The 16,925-nt window shown below is 42.1% G+C and overlaps 1 protein-coding gene across 16 annotated transcripts in view; it reads left to right on the top strand.

The window, feature by feature from the left end:
* Positions 1–1,761: 1,761 nt before the first annotated feature.
* The window catches only part of Pard3 (par-3 family cell polarity regulator), a 656,694-nt gene continuing 641,530 nt past the window's right edge, over positions 1,762–16,925 (top strand). For all 16 annotated transcript variants that reach the window (XM_077803009.1, XM_077803007.1, XM_077803013.1 and 13 more), the window contains exon 1: positions 1,762–2,149. In XM_077803009.1, coding sequence (XP_077659135.1) covers positions 2,030–2,149 — 120 coding nt within the window. In that variant the 5' untranslated portion in view covers positions 1,762–2,029. The remainder of the gene's footprint in view (positions 2,150–16,925) is intronic.

Genomic DNA, 16,925 nt, shown 5'->3' with positions numbered 1-16,925 from the left:
TCCGGAAAAGTGATTTCTTGGTTAGTATCCTGGAGGAAGATGGGGATGATGGTTTACAGCACCTATTCATTGCACTGATTTGCTAGGATACTTGATAAGAGTGAGATGAGAGAGGAAGTACAATGTTTTATATGACAGTGTGTGCTCTATCTAGGGCAGTGTGGGATAGTGGAAAATGCAGGAATTCTGGAAAGCAGACGAACCTCTTTGTCTTGTTTCCTTACTTTAAAGTGGGAGGTGGAGTGGGAGGAATGAATGATCACCAGCTGTAAGTGATGAAGTTCTCGAGCTCATGGGGAGATTTGTTGTGATCACACATCCCAGAAACAACTAGCACAAATGAATTTATTTTAAAAAATTACAAACTTGAGTCGGCAATAAATCTTTACTGATAATTGTCAATTGTCATTTTTTTAAAAACATGGACACCATACCTTCATTTTATTTGTTTTTGAAATGTGGTGCTGAGGGAAGCACACTGCCACTGGGCTACAACCCCAGCCCCTCAATTGTCATTCTTAAACACAGTGACATATGGTTATTTAGGAATCAACAGCTCATAATTAAGACAGCAATGAACTTCTTTTCTTAACTTGGTCTATATTCTTTTCTCATATTCTGCAAGCAACCAACTCTATACGGAGTTGCGGGTTTAAGTGCTTGTGTTAAGCGCCTGCACATCGTGGGGATTCCCTTGTACAGCGATCCCCCAGCACATTTTATATATATATATATATATATATATATATATATTTATTTATTTATTTTCAGATTTGCGTTAGGGTTGCCTATGTCTCAGACTTTAAAAAAATTTATATGAATTGCTGATGGAAAAGTTCTACATATTTAAACGATGTTTCACCCCAGGGGTCAACAGGAAACTTCAAGGTAAATGATGGCCTCAGGAGAAAGGCCGGGATCGTCGAAGCCTCACCAACCTCTCCCCAGAAGAAACGATTAATTTTTGCTTTTAACGCAGAACAACCGCTGCCTGGCCTTGCAGCCAAGTAAGCAAGCCAGTGCAAAAACCCTGCCAAGCTGCGGGCTGGGAAGAGGCAGGCAGGCCGGTGGAGAGAGATCTCAGGGGGAACGTCCCTACCCAGCCCCATCCCTATCCTCCCGGGGGCGACTTGGTGACTGCTGAGCTTTAAAGCCCACACCTTTAAAGGTGTTGGCTCTTTCGGTCTGCTACGCCGAGTACAAACTGCTTTCTCCAGATGCGATTGTACTCGAAACCCCCCAGTCCGAGGACGGGGATTAAAAGTGACAAAGAAAGGCTGGGGGCGGGAGCTCAGTAGAGACCTCAGGGACTTTGAGAGGGCATCCCCAAGGCGGAGCTCAGTGGGACAAGCACAGCCCCTCAGCGTGCTGGGCAGAGTGAGGGGGGCTGGGGAGACCGCAGTGCCAGAACTCAGGGGTCGGGGTTGAGGAAGGAGGCGCCCCAGCCTCGCACCTCTGCGGCGGCGCCCCGGAAAAGGGACGGTAGAGGCGAAAGGCCGCCAGCAGGAGTGACTGCAGGGTTAAGGGGTCTATCTGCCGTCGGCTGCGGGAAGGGAGGTGGCGGGTGGGGGCAGTGGGCGGCCTTGCGCCCCGCCCCGCGCCGGGAGCGGGCCGCGCCTCCCCCTGCCGCATGTGCGCGGTGTTGTGTGCCCAGCCCTGCTCCTCCTCCTCCCCTCCCCTCCCCTCGCCGCCGTCCCCTCCCCCCTCGGCCCGAGTGAGCGCGAGCGCCACACAGCCCCGGGCCGCCGCCGCCGCCGCCGCCGAGCGCGCCGAGACGCCGAACAGGTGGCCGGAGACTGAGGGCGCCCGGGCGGGCAGAGGCGAGGGGAGCCTCCGGCTAGGCGAGGGCGGTCGGGCCGGGCCGGGCATGGTAGCCGAGCGGCCCCCCGGCGCAGCCGCCTGCCCGCGCCCCTAGCAGCCCGCGCGCCGGTGTAGCGGCCCCACCGCGCCCAGTGTCCAGGCGCTCCGGCTCAGGGCCGCTCCCGCCGCGGTCAGCGAGGGGCGCGGGCCAGCCCGCGGCGGCGGCGGCATGAAAGTGACCGTGTGCTTCGGGAGGACCCGGGTGGTCGTGCCGTGCGGAGACGGCCACATGAAAGTTTTCAGCCTCATCCAGCAAGCGGTGACCCGCTACCGGAAGGCCATCGCCAAGGTGAGGGGCCGGGGGCGCACGGGCGCGGGGGGGCGGGGGAAGCCGGGAGGAGGAGGGCAGCTGGGGGCAGGAGGAGGAGGAGGAGGAGGAGGAGGAGGAGGGGGAAGGCGCCGGGATCAATATGGCGCTTCCTGGAAACGGGAGGAGGGAGACAGAAGGGAGGCGGGGAAAGGGAAAGTGCGGCGGCCGGGCCGGGCCTCGCTGGCGCCCCCCGCCCCGGGCTGCGGGCGGTAAAGTTCTCCGTGCCTGCTGGGTCGGCTGAGTGACCACGCCAGACCCGGCGTCGCGACCCGCTGTCCCCACCGAACGAAGTCCCCGGTCCCCTCGGAGCTCCGGCCGTGGGACCGCGGGGCGAGGAGGGCAGTGCCGTGCAGGCGGGCCACAGGCGCCCTGGAGCCTGCAGGGAGTGAAGCCCGAACCCCGTGCGCGGGGGTCGCGGGGAGAGCCTGGCCAGAAGCCTCCGCCCCGGCTCTGCCGCGGTCCCTTGAAATCCAGCCCCAGGCCTCTCCCGCTCCCAGGCCCCAGAGGCAAAGGCTGGGGAAAGGGAACTTTTTTGGGTGTGAGAGGAGTTTAATTATTCCACACACGGCGGTGCGTGGCTTCGTGCCTTCTTTACCCTCCTTTCCTCCGGGCGGAGTAGAGAACTGTAGTGAACCTTTCTTTTCCTTCTAGCCGATCCCGCTCTGGGGTGGCCGGGTGCGATTTGGGGGCTGCAGGGGTAAGAGAAAGTCGCCCGTTCCGGGTGGGGATGCGGCCCCGAGAGGGACACTCGGACGCACAAGCTCATAGGGCGATTGTTAGCAGAGTCTTGGTGATGAACAGACCCCCGTGCAGGGCTCCGTAGAAAAGCTCAAGCCTGGAATCAGTCACTGAATTAAAAGTTTTCCTGCCAGGAACTCGGCTTTTTACCTATCTAGAACTACTTCCATATGGTGCCGGGGCTGCGGAGCCAGGGCCTGATTTCGGAGCCGAGTAGATTTCCATTTTTCTTGGTGGGGTGATAACATTGTCTCCACTTAACTGCATTCTTGTACAATGTGTCAGAAGTGAAAAGGCATTTTGTTAAATTGTTTTATCGACTGTCTGTGTTTGACAACAGCCCACGCTGAAGTTTCTCTCAAGCACCTGAGGATATTTCCTTTGTGATAGTGATATTTAGTAGAAAGCATTTTCATTTTGCTATTTCATGTCTATTATAGTGGAGTGGCCTGGTTCCTATGGGATTTGGGGCATCGGGTCAGGGAAATATGGCCCTGTCTGCCTAATCGAGTGTATGCAAGATGCTCAGGGTGGCATCCTCCAAATTTCTCTTAAGGAAAAAAAAAATTACACTATCGTTTTTGTAATCTGTTGGGAAAACAGCATGACTTTTGCATTTTAAAGAGAACTTTAAGGGATGTTTAGGAACCTGACACAAGTTGGAAGATGTTGATTTAAAAAAAAAACAGTTGTAAAATATTTCTTACAGTTGGTTGAGCTCTTTTTGACAATCAAACAAAATTAATGGAAATTGGGCACTTGTTTATCTTGTAAAGCAGATAAGGGGGCAAATCCCTTGCCAACCTTACCTTTGGCATTTTTAAGGATTGTTTGTGATAGTTTATAATCTAAAATCTAAATGTTCTAAATGAATAAGGAAAGCAACACTTTAAGTTATGAAAGAAAAGAGAAATGCAATAACATGCTCTGCCTGTGTCTGGTCCTGAACAGAGAGAAAGTGACAGGCATTTCCTTTTGCTTTGATAATTTTACATGCTTAAAGTTAGTCATATTTCATCATGTACATAGTGTACATTGGTTGAATTGCTTGTTTGGGGGATACAAATGTAGTTGATTGATTGAATCATTAGTTTGTTCTGCCCACATAAATTAAGCATTTACCATGTCTAAAATCCTGTTTTGGGTGGTGGACATTTAGTCCACTGGCTGCTGTGTGGAAAATGAACTATTAAAGGTTAGGACAAGAGACTCCATGGTCCTCCAGGAGAAGAGAGACAGTGGTGTGGATTGTCATGCTGTGGTATCACAGAAGAAGAGGATGCCTTTGGGATGTTGAGAGGCCTTGATGTTAGATCTGGTTCTTGCTCTTAAATATTAGAAGAGGTTGTTTCATAGGGAGTCTGTGGAAGGGGCACTAAGAGAAAAGGGGTACAAGTAAAGGGTAAGTCTGAGATGACCTGGTAGAGAAGAGAAGGAAGGAAGGTGATTGTGACATTGCAGTTGGAGACAAAAGAGAGGGAGAGTCAGAGATTATTCAGGGGTTTCCAAAATTATTTTAAAACTCTTTAAATGTGGGGCTGGGGTTGTAGCTCAGTGGTAATGTGCTTGCCTATCATGTGTGAGGCACTGGGTTTGATTCTCAGCACCACATAAAAACAAATAAATAAAGGTCCATCAATAACTAATAAAAATAATTTAAAAAACTCTTTAAATATAACTCAGGAGGTAAATTTTAAGATGGGCTTTACTATACAAGGTTCAGTCATTGGATCATGAGCGTATTGACTCTTAAATGTTACAAGGGTCTGAGTATCTTCTAAGTTCATTTGTATTTTTTCCTCTTGGATTGTTAGACTAAAGATCTTAATCTTCTCACTTTCCCCATCCTTTATAAGGCAATAATGAAGCAAAAGCACATTAACTGTGTTTTAGCTTTTATTCTCTATCTATTCTGTTTAATAGAACAAGACAAATCCTTTGTGAAGAAGTGAGTAACGGGGTTGTTGTAAAGTAGTGTTTAGATTGCTAGGTGGCATGTGGTAGTGAGATTAACTTCTCTCTGGGGTTGGGGGGGGGGATTGTGGGCAGATCATGTTTATTGTGTATAACCTCCCTCCCCCAAAGATCCCAATTCACCAAGCCTTTCTCTGAAGTAAGCATTTTGTGTTATGCTTCAGCTAATTTTTTTTTTTTGGCATTATATACGTACATATGAGCTGTTTCTCTTCAAGTTAAACAAATCAATTTTTTTTTTTTCTGGGCAGTAAAGTGGTATGACTTAGTCCAAGAGTTGTCCTCAATAAGCAGTTTTTTGAAGCCTTACACTTAGTCATAAGTAACATTTTCCCCGCCTCTGGTAAAAAGAAATATATTTTTGTGGTCATGATAACTGATGGGTGAAAATGTTTCTCTGTCCTCATTCACCAACCTTCATTCAGACCTTCTGTGCAGGGTGCTGTCTAGGCATGGATATTTCATGTGAGTGCTTTGGGTCAGGGTACTGACTATTTACATATCTGTTCTTGTGCATATGGTCTCACATTTATGATTCTTGGTGTACACAGGGTGCAAGAGTTCCAACTCTAAAGTGTGGAATTTGCTGAAGTGCTGCTATGTATAAAACATCATGCTATATGAATTTTAATACTAAACTTTTGCACTCAAAAGGAAGAGATAAGAAGAATGTATAAAATCATAAATAACAGAGTTGCAGGATCGATTGGCCCAGGGTGGAATGGGATAGTTGTTTTGCTTCTGGATTTTGGAAGTTGGAGTCACCTTTCTGGAGTGAGAGGGTGTGTCATTCAATCACTAGGGTTTGGTTTGCTTTGGGTTTGGTGGGCAGGAAGGTTGTCCTTGATTTAGGGAAGTGTTTTCTAATTGAGCAGTGGAGCAACCTCAGAGAGCACCTGCTTAGTGGGTTTTGGTTTTGTAGGTCTGCAGAGGGGCTGGGTGTATGAATCTGGAGTGCCTGCTGCCATTCTGAGAATAGAAGGGAAGGCATTCTAGGAAGGGGAACAGTGTGAACCAAGGGCATGGAGGGCAGTTTGGCTCCTTGGAGAGTTTTTGTTAGACAGTTGGTCATGATCAGAGGACTGTGAATCAATCCCAGGGCAAGACTAGGACTTTATACAATTGTTAGTACGGAAATGACTCTGGTATTTGGAATAACTGAGGTATTTGGGCAGGGTAGCAAGTAGTTTCCAGGACAACTTGAGCAACTGTTGGGTTGAGAGTACAAAGACATGGTGCTAACTGGCTGCTGAGTTACTGAGAAAGGGGAACAAGAGACTATGTTACATGGATATTTCATGTGAGTGAGGGGCAAAAGTGAGAGAAGGGAGTTTCTGGGACCTGCTTGTTCACTGTTTTCCCCTTCTCCCCTCATCTTTCTTAAGGAAAAGGTGTTGGATATCTACATTTTTTTCTTTTAAATTGATTTTAGTTTTTTTAAATACACGACAGCAGAATGCATTACAATTCTTATTACACATATACAGCACAGTTTTTCATATCTTATCTTTGTATATAAAGTATGTCCACGCCAATGGATGCCTTTATACAGGCATGAATTGGTGTGGACATACTTTATATACAAAGATATGAGAAATTGTGTTTTTTTGGTATTACAATTCTTATTGCACATATATACCACAAATTTTCATATCTCTGTTTGTATATAAAGTATGTTGTATATCCACATTTATTAGCCATTTAACCTTGGGCAAGCTTGCCCTGTAGAGCCTCATTTTCCTCATCTCAAAAGTGGGATGCTCCCTTGCAGGATTAATGTGAATATTGAGCAGGATGAAGAATGTGAAATTCTTCAATACTGTGTTCTGGCCCCTAGTAGCTATTTAGTAAAGGCTAATTGAATCACTAATATGTTTCATCTACTAAATGGCTTTACTCCTGCAAAACATTCCCAAGTGTCCTACTATTCCTGCTTGAGTTTTCCTCTTTGCTTAAAAAGACGGTGTGTAATTTAATTGAAGAACAGGTACAATATTATTTGCCTACACAATACCTCAATCAAAAGAATAGATTGTGACCACAGGGAAGAGAATGTGAAAGTTGCCATTAATGGCTTTATTACCTGTTGATTATATGTGCCTCTGATTTCTGCGCCACTGCTTCTGTCCCTCAAACATGTCTCTATAAAATTATTTTAGAGCAGTTTGTTGTTATTTTAAAAAATAACTCTGCTTATGGAAAGAAACTTTTGAAAATGAGCCTTCTCTTTTGGGGGATTATTAATTACTGCAGTCACATAAGTTGATTTTTATGAAAAATCTGGTGGTTGGTATGGAATTTTTCTATGAATAAATGTATAACCATATGTTGTTAACATTTACAAGGTTCTTGAAACCTTTAGGAAAATAGTTCCACTGCAGTAGAGATTGAGGGGAAATAGAGGCAATCATAAAAATAGCAAATTGAAAGAAATTTTATTATTAACAGTTTCTGTCCTCTCAAAAAGGAATGAGAAACTGAACATGGTCAAAGGACTGATCTTTCAAAAATTTAAACCTTGTTTTCTTATGTTTTAGTGCCTTGTGTTGCCTCCTGCCATTGGCTAGGTCCTGTGCCTTAGCACAGCCTGTCTCTTGTAGTGGGCCCCTCTTGCTTTCCATTCTCTTCTTCACCAGAATCCATGTACTCCACACTCCACCCACTGGGACTTGCATGAACTTTTCCTGCCTCTACTCTAGCATTTTCTGTTCTTCTTGGGATGCTTGCTCTCTCTTTACATGCATCCATTGAGGCTTAGTGCAGACCAGCCGTCTCTGGAGGCTGTTTCTGCATCTCAAGCTGTTTGAGGCTCTCCCTCTTCTGTGCATCTCCTGGGGACATCCCAGAGCTCCTGTGCTGGCTCAGATGACCATGCTTTATGGCTTGTACTCCTTCCAGGTGAAATGGTTGATGTGATGGTTCCACTTCAGTCTAGCCAATGTCTGTCACTTAGTAATCATAAACTGTAAGTAAATATGAAGTTCAAAATAAACACATCACACATGCTCCCATACAGAAAGTACACTTCTACTAAGGAAACTGTCATCTGCACCTGCTCATTTTAAGGACTTCAGTATTTGGTATTTTTGGCATACTGGCACAACTTGTAATTGGAACTAAGATTTAGTGAGATTTGGAATACCTGGAAGGTACTCTTTTGTGTCAAGTTATTTTGAAGGAGTTCAGTTTGTTTTTCAGACCAAGCAGAACATAGTCCTGGGGTTTGCACTGGGCTAGATTCAAGGCAAATGGCCAGGGCAGTATGGGAATCTGGCCCTGCAACATACCTATACTTGATGTGGCGCCTCAAATTCTGTCAGTTGGGAACCTTGGGTTAGGACCAAAAGTAAATAGAAATGTTTAGGATCTGAGAGTCACAGAGAGAAACTGGCTGATGTGAGGCACATTTTGGCTCACAGTGGAGGAATTGGTTGTTGGAGGTAATGTTTAAAGTCCCATATGGGTCACTAACCCACAGACAGATCCTCCATGTGTCCTGGGAAGTTTCTATCTCCTGTAGATTTGGATCCAGGTTGGTAATGGCTCGCTCGCGCGCGCTCGCGCTCTCTCTCTCTCTCTCTCTCTCTCTCTCTCTCTCTCTCTCTCTCTTTCCCCAAAGATGGAAATAAAAAGGTAAAATTGGGCCAGAAGGTACTTTCCATAGATCTTTTTCCATCAGGTGGAAGTGGCCTATTAGGCCCACACAGCATTCTTTCCTCGTGTTCCACCACTTACTCAACATTCCTAGCTGAAACCAGGGTCAGTGGCAGTGGAACAAGAGGAAATTTATATGATTTTTACCTATTTTTGGTACCTCTTCTGGCTTATATGGAAAATAGGAAAGCAAACCTATATGAAAAGAAATGCAAAGTTCAGTGGAAAAAAGTGGAAAACTAATTTTGTCTTTTAATTATTATTTAAAAAATTCTGCATTTGGAAATATTATTTAAAAATGACTTCCTTTTATGAATCTGTCTTGGGTTTGGAGTGCCAACTTAAGGTGGTTTATGCCATTAAAGAAATAGGACTCTCACTTATTTCCCTTTCTCCATCAATTGCTTTTGGGATTTACAAATTAAAATTTAAGCTTCATATCTAAGTGACTTAAAATGTAAGTTATTTTTTTCTTCTTAAACCATAACTTTAACATAAACACAAGAGAAGTGAAAATATGTTTATGCACAAACTTGTACATGTACTATGTTCATAGCATCGTTCACAATGGCACAAAACTGTCTAAGTGTTCATCAAGTGACGGATGTATCGACAAAATGTGATATACCACTCAGCCTTAAAAAAGAATGAAGTACTAATACGTGCTGCCACATGGGTGAACTTTGAAAACATTATGCTGTGTTAACAAGGCCAGTCCCAAGAACCTACATGTTGTAGGGGTCCATTAATAAATGACCAGAGTGGGCAAATCTATAGAGACAGTAGAGTAGTATTTGCTAATAGTGGCTTGGGTGATAGAAAGTGACTGCTAATGTTTCTTTTAAGGGTGAAGAAAATGTTCTAAATTTAGATAGTAGTCATAGTTGCATAGGTCAGTGAATATAATAAAAAATCATTCATACTTTAAAAGGGTGAATTTTAGTATATGATTATATCACAATAAATATAGATTACATAAGCCACTGTGAATTAAAGTCCATTTTTAGATATTTTATTGTTCTGAGAATCCCATAAAACAACATGTGTTTGTGTGTCAGAGATACTTAAACACCCCCAATAAAACTAGCTATTTTTAGGAATTTTCCATACAATGTATAAACCCTGCTTTCTTATGCCTGCATAGTTAGTCCATCCTGTTGCTGTCTCAGCCTCTGTGTCTCCCTGCCTCCCACCCCCGCCATGGAAAGACTTCACCAGTCGGTCACCTGTTCCCCTTCCTACTCAGACCCATTGCTGCCATTGCTGATTATAGAATGTTGATTAAAATGCCACAAAGATGTATATAATGGAAGAGCTTTTCTGGTGTTTCCTTTTGGCCTTCAGTAGATTTGAGCATTGGTAAAGCTCTGTGAACCTCCATTTCCCCCATCTTCATCTTATGTTCAGAGCTGCTGGGCTGTGCTTCCACTGTCAATCTCCTGAGCTATACCAGCATTTTTGATCTTCATTGTTGGTTAAGGTGCTCTGAGATCACGAGGCATGCATGACGAGCAATGGTTTTTCAAAGGAGTAAAAGCAGGGCACTGAATCTCTTACTCTGCTTACCCATACTGTGAGAATATTTTGCTTCTCTTAGTATGAAATGAGGGGATTTGCTTCCCATCAATTGCATGCTGTTGAGAGGGTAAATTTTGCCTAGGGTGTCCTTCGGAATTCCTTAATGTTTCAAGGTAGTTTCTTTTAAGATAGATCACATGCTCAGAAATGATAGACTATTTGTGAATTATGACTAATGTTTGGTACTGCATGATATTCTATGTATGATACATGTGTACATATACATACACATTTGTGACATTGGGATTTTTATGGTGTATATCTTGAAGTGGTTTTAGAGACAAATCAATATTATCTTTCTCACTCTTGGTGTTCTTTAATAATTCATACACTGCTATTATATTTTTTGAACTCAGATAGATTTTCTGTGTATGTGGATTTTCTATGTTTGTTATTGCACTGTATCTCTTTAGATTAGAAAACCATATCACAGGGGCTGGGGATGTGGCTCAAGCGGTAGCGCGCTCGCCTGGCATGCATGCGGCCCGGGTTCTATTCTCAGCACCACATACAAAGATGTTGTGTCCGCCAAAAACTAAAAAAATAAATATTAAAAAATTCTCTCTCTCTCTCTCTCTCTCTCTCTAAAAAAAAAAAAAGAAAAAGAAAAAAGAAAACCATATCATAGGGATTATATTTTTGCAAAGGCCTCTGAGATAGCTTAAACTAAAAAATCAATGTTCCCTTTTCCAACACTAAGAAAATCACTGTATTTCCCCCCACCCAATGAAAATGGCTAATTAAAATTTGTTGTATTAAAAAATTTGTTGTATTAACGTATTAGAAACAAAGTGTTATTTTTGTGTTGGTGGTTGATGTAAGAATGTTTTTTTTTGGTCTATTCCTTTTATGTATAAATAAAAAAATGGAAAAGTCTTTTCATGTTTGTGCTTTAATTTTCATTTTTAAAACCAGTATTAGAATCCAAAATTTTAAAAATAGAGCCTTCCAGGAAATTTTTTTTTTCATACCACAAAAGTCTTTAAAATGTGTAATTTATAATAATTCTGAAACCTAATATGCAAAGTCATGTGTGAATGATGGTTGGCCAGGTTCCTGCCCTTCAGGGTTATACTCTAAACTGAGATTTCTGTTATTAGAGTAAGAAGGAGAAGGTAAAATGTACAGGATATTGGTTCATTGTGTACTATCACACAGGATATGACTAATCACTAAATCCATTAAAGTTAAATATAGGATTTGGTACCTTGATTGGAGCTCAGAAAAAAACCAAAAAACAAAAAATCTTTTTGACTCATCAAGAGGATCCATGAGTGCAAGTACATCATTTGGATTGATAACTATTTGAACGGTCATGTCTGGAAGATGGTGGCACTTCAACATTTTTACCACTGAAGAATGCAAAAAGAGTTTATATTAAGTTATAAAGGCACATCCTATTATGATTTTTTTTTCCCCAAGGAAACCTGAAATGCTAATAAACTTTCAGTGATGGGGTCAGTTTTATGTTTTCTTTTTTTGTTGTTTTTTATGACCCACTGCTCAAAACACAAATGTTTGTTTAAAAAACAAACAAACAAACAAACTGAAAGTGGAAAGTTCAGTGGTGGGTGTTTTTCGTCTAGGGGGCAGGTACACCTGAGTGCACAATAGACCAGGATTCAGAAGGAGCCTTGGCCTCTGATGCCACCTACCCCATAGGCATACTGTCAGGGTTCAGAGAGAACAAGAGGAGGCTTTGTAGGAAATCAGATGGAGTAGATGTTAGCTGTACTGTGTTTTTTTCTTTTTGTCAAGCATGGTTACCAGAGAGTGAGGATCACTTGAACAAGCTTTCCTAAATTGTTTCCTCTCATCCACCTTAGAATGGCAGAAGCTGTGGGAAGTTGTCTGGCAAAAACTGTCTTCCTTAGAAAATCACTCAGACTTCCTTCTACAACTTTATAAAATCCTGGTGACATTGACTTAGATGCTTCAAAGATGTTCATAAAGGAAGAGCTTTTTCCATTTTTGGTTTTGACCTCTGGTGTTTTGAGTTTCGGAAGATCTCACAAGCCTGTGAGCCATAGTTTTCCCTGATATAATTGGGGAGGTTATTTTTCCTTTGCTGTTATTTTTCCTTTCCATGAAGATTGTGACTTTTTTTTTCTTTTTTGCAGTGCTAAGGATGGGATCCTAGGGCCTTATGTGTGTTAGACAAGTGCTCGATCATTGAGCCACACACACAGGTCCAGGTTAAGAGATATAATGTAGACAGTGCAGTGCCCATGTTATAAAACATATTCTCAGTCAGTGTCTCTTTCTCTTTAAGTTTTAAATACAAATTAAGCACAATTAAGGCTAATTTATAAGTTAACCTAGTTCTTACTTGATTTATGATATCAAATGGTATTTTTCTAGATGATCTGTTAAAGGGTCACTTTTTTTTTTTTTTAAGCAGGGATTGAACCCAGGTCTGCTTAACCACTGATCTTCATTCCCAGCCCTTTTAAATTTTTGTTTTGAGATAGGGTTTCGGTAGGTTGCCAAGCAAGGCTGGCTTTGAACTTGTGATCCTTCTGTCTCAGCCTTCTGAGCTGCTGTGATTACAGACATGTGCAACTGCACCCAGCTGAAGGATCATTTTTTTCTTGTTTAAGTACTGTAGGAATTCCAGTGGTATTAATAGATCATTTGGAAAAAAGAAAATTCTAGGTCCAAGAATGTTCAGATCACTTAATATTTAAGCCTGCTGCTTTCACAGATTAAGAATTATATTTGCCCTTCCATTTTGGCTGTTTAGGTTTTCCTTGTTTTTGTGGGGCCAGGGATGGAACCTAGTGGCCTGTACATGCTAGGCAAGCACTATACCACTGAGCTGTCATACCTTATGTGGGGTTTTCTGTTTAGTTCTATTACTTTCTAAAATAACTGCAGCTGCTACACTCCAAGAACCTTAAACATCTTATTAATTAAAATAATACAGATGCAAGAGAATTAATATTTGTTGTATTTGAAGTATTTTTAAAAGCATTGATTTCACATTTTCCATTAAAAAATCCTTTAAAATGAGGAAAAAATAAAACTAGGAACTGCAAATACAATGTATTTATAATATGCACAGGGTTTTAAAGACCTTTAGCATTTATTTACTGGTAGTAGTTCTGAGATTACTGTGGAGCTTAAGGAGACCATCTGAGTTATAAAATGGGGAAGCAGACACTTTTGTGACTTCTGTAATCCTTTATTATATAGTCCTCTATAATTTATGTGCCCATAACCCTTCTTTACTTTTTCTCTACATCCTAAGCTGGTGATTTTAGGCAGCTAAATCAGTAGTATAGGAACACAGAATGTCTTTTGCCAAGGTACTTAGTTGTAAGGGCTGACAGATTGATGCCACTTTTAATACTTTAGTCCAGCTAAATGCACCCGTTGCCAGTCACCTGAATACTTCACCCAAAAGTTGACCTATTTATCATACTAAATAGGGAGTGGTATCTTGAAGGCCTGTTCAGGTTCTGGGCTGGCAGGCAGTGTTGTTATGTTATGCTTGCGAAATTATCAACATTCTGGCTTCATATTCAAGAGGACCACCTCTTTTCATTCATCTTTTTCATACCACAATATGGAAAGTTGTTTTTCTCTCTCCAAGGACCTTAAACATTTTATTAATTAACATAATACTTCCTCTCTCTCCCCAGATGTATTTTGGAAAGTTGCTAAGTAGTGATTAAAATAATGAAGTTTATCCAGTTGTGCAATGTTCATATTTTGACTCTGATCCTGTCTAGTGTGTGTTTGTAAACATTGATTCATAGGAGTGCATTTGAAACTCTAAGCTTCAGTTTCATACAGGACATGAAAGAGAGGGAGAGAGAGCATAGCACAGGAGATTGGAATTTATGTATATTCCATCCCTTTACAACTTCCTCTTTGTTTTTGTGCTTTGCTAATGAAAGTGATGAATGGTGCTTTCAAAAACTTTCAGAATACTGAAGCATTTTGTAACAAAACTGTGGAGAAATAACTGGGGTGAGGGGATATTAGACAGATCTTAATCTGTTCTGATAGGTGGGATTTTGGTTCTGGGTGGTCCTTTTCACCCATGGGAAGGGAAACTGCTGTCTTTATGGATTCAGGGTCTTTGTATTACCAACTCAGTCTTTGTTCTTGGTTTTGGAAAGGTTTTTAGGTCAGGATTGATAATGGATAATCAAAAACTCTTGCACCAAAGATGCTGTATCAGGGACATTATTTATCAGCCAATCAACTTGGGGTGCTATTGAGAAAGTGCACTTAACAGTGATACCTATCGTATTTTCTCAGCCCCAGTTTTTGAAAAGGAGTTTCAGAGAGGTAGGAGGAGAACATGAAGACAGTGGTGTTAGGAAATTGTAATACCATCACTATTAAGGCAGTGGTTTGGTTATCATAATAACCAAAAAAATAACCATAATAACCAAAAAAGCTACATGTTGTGGTTCAGTACTTTATGTGTGTGTGTGTTCATCTGATGGAGTGTTGGTAATAATGCAGTTCTGAGTTCACAGATGAGGAATCTTGGGCATCTGATGTACGGCTTGACCTTCACATGAAGACTCCTGGGACTACAGAGCCTGCACTGTGAATTATGATATTGTGACACACTGATGTGGTCCTTGCAGTTCCACAAGAAAGAGTGCATAGTACCCATAGAAGAAGAACAGGTTTTTTTCTGACTTGGGTTTACTTGAATGGCTTATGGGTTTAGGGAAGAAGTGTTCTTTGGGATGACCTTTAAGTCGGTGGGGGTTGAGGAGACTCAGCCAGCTGTCAGAACACCTTGTTATTTAGATGCAGTCTGTGGAGCAGCAGAATTGGCCTTTCTGTAAAACTTGTTAGAAATTTGGGATCTAAATTTTGGACCCCATCCTAGATCCTATGTATCAGAATCTGTATTTTTAGTTAGATCTGTAAATGTTACCAGAGCAGCTGGTGGCTACCACTCTGGAAATCTCTTGTGTCATCTAGTTCTCCTTCCCTGGGTGCTTCCGCAGTGCTGTGTGTACTTAGCAAGTGGAGAACCTAGCACGGAGCTCAAGGTATTTGTGGCATGACTGCTGAGAGGTGATTAAAACAGGACATAATTTCCTTAAGAGTACTTTCAGAGCTGCAAAGTGCAGTTTAAAAATATTATCTTCAAATATGCTGTAGCTATAAGAATATGCTAGTATGGAATTTTAAAGAACTGGTGGAAACTACTTTAGTTAAATGGATAATGTGTCAGTAATGCCCACATAAAATTTTTTTTCTTCTCTTTCAGTTTCAAACAGAACTTAACTGTAAATTGATTAGTAAAAATGTTGTTTAAAATTAATGTGTATTTAGATATTGTTGAATAATAAATCCACAAGTTAATGGCTTAAATCAACACCTGTTTAATATGATCTCCTGGTTTTGTGGGTTAGGCATTTGGGCATGGCTCAGCTTGGTTTTTCTTTTGCTGAACTTGGAGTTACTTGGTACTATGCTGACAGATGACTTGGTCTGGAGGGTCCAAGATGACCAGATTCACATATCTGATGTTGGTGGGGTGACCAGAGTTGGGGCTCAGCTGGGGACTGTTGACTGGAGCATCTGCATGTGGTGGCTACAACATGCAGGTCTCAGGGTAGTCGAATGTCTTCATGTTTAGGATTTCTTACATCCTCAGAGTCAGGCTGTGAAAATTGCTGCTCTCATAGGACTTAGATCTGGAAGCATTATTGTCCTAGTATTCTGTTTACCAAATTAGCTTTTATTTTTTATTTTTTAAAGTGCTGGGGAATAGAACCCTGGGTCTTCACACATGCTAGGCAAGCACTCTACCACTGAACTATAGTCTCAGCCCGTTTACCTTTTCAGTCATCAGGTGTGCCCATATTCAAGGAGATGGGGCATGGACTGTACTTTTCAATGTCAGGATTGTTAAAGAACTTGTGGCCCTTATTTTGATAGGGTGTGTGTGTATGCATACATTTGTCCATGTGCATATACTGCATGTAACATTGGACATCGTTATGTATCATGTTATAAAATTTTACTTTTTTTGATCCAAGGAGGGGAAATAAAATATATATCCTGAACTTTTGAAGTTGACAAACCAAAGAAGTAATTTGTGCTCCTATTTCATGAGCCCAAGGATCTGACAACTTTCCCAGGCTATATGGTGGAGAGAGATAATGATAATAACACCTTAGGTTTATGTGGCATCTTCTTCCAAGAGGTTCAAAGTGGTTGAGCCACTCGTGGTTCCTTTATGGGAATGTCCTGCGAGGTAAGTAAGCCATAGTATCCCTGAGTTCACACACACAGGAGGGGGTGCAGTGATTCCACCAGTCCACTAATGAGCGGTATTTAGAAGGCAGCTCTTGCAACACTGTCAAACTGATTAGAATTAGGGTATGAATCTGCCTTTCTCAGATATGATTCTGGAAAATAGTGAACATTGACTTTGATCTGATAATATTTTACATTATTTACCATTTACCCAAAGTTGTGTCATGTCCCTTGGTCCCCTTGCCTTTGTACTTGTTCGAAGGCTTGGTGTATTCTTTGTTTTCCCTCTCATTTTGGTTCTTACATTTGTTCATCTGTGCTGCTGTCTGAGCTGTGCTTTTTGATCAGAAAGCTTCAGAGACTCCTGGTTGCCTCCAGGACAGGTGCCCCTTCTCTGCCCCTGACAGAAGTGGATTACAGCCAGTCTGTTCTGACCCCAGGCTTCTCTAAGCAACTGCACCAAGTGCTGTTGCTGGAGCCCACACCAGCCTATCCTTGCTATGGCTCCAGGCAGAGCCCAGATGGAGCCTTCCCTGACTCTCCACCCACAGCCTAGAGAGATTCAAAAATA

Source organism: Urocitellus parryii, chromosome 9 (assembly GCF_045843805.1).
Source record: "Urocitellus parryii isolate mUroPar1 chromosome 9, mUroPar1.hap1, whole genome shotgun sequence".
Classification (NCBI taxonomy): domain Eukaryota; kingdom Metazoa; phylum Chordata; class Mammalia; order Rodentia; family Sciuridae; genus Urocitellus; species Urocitellus parryii.
The sequence above is the reverse complement of the archived record's forward strand: the minus strand, read 5'-3'. Positions and strand labels throughout refer to the sequence as shown.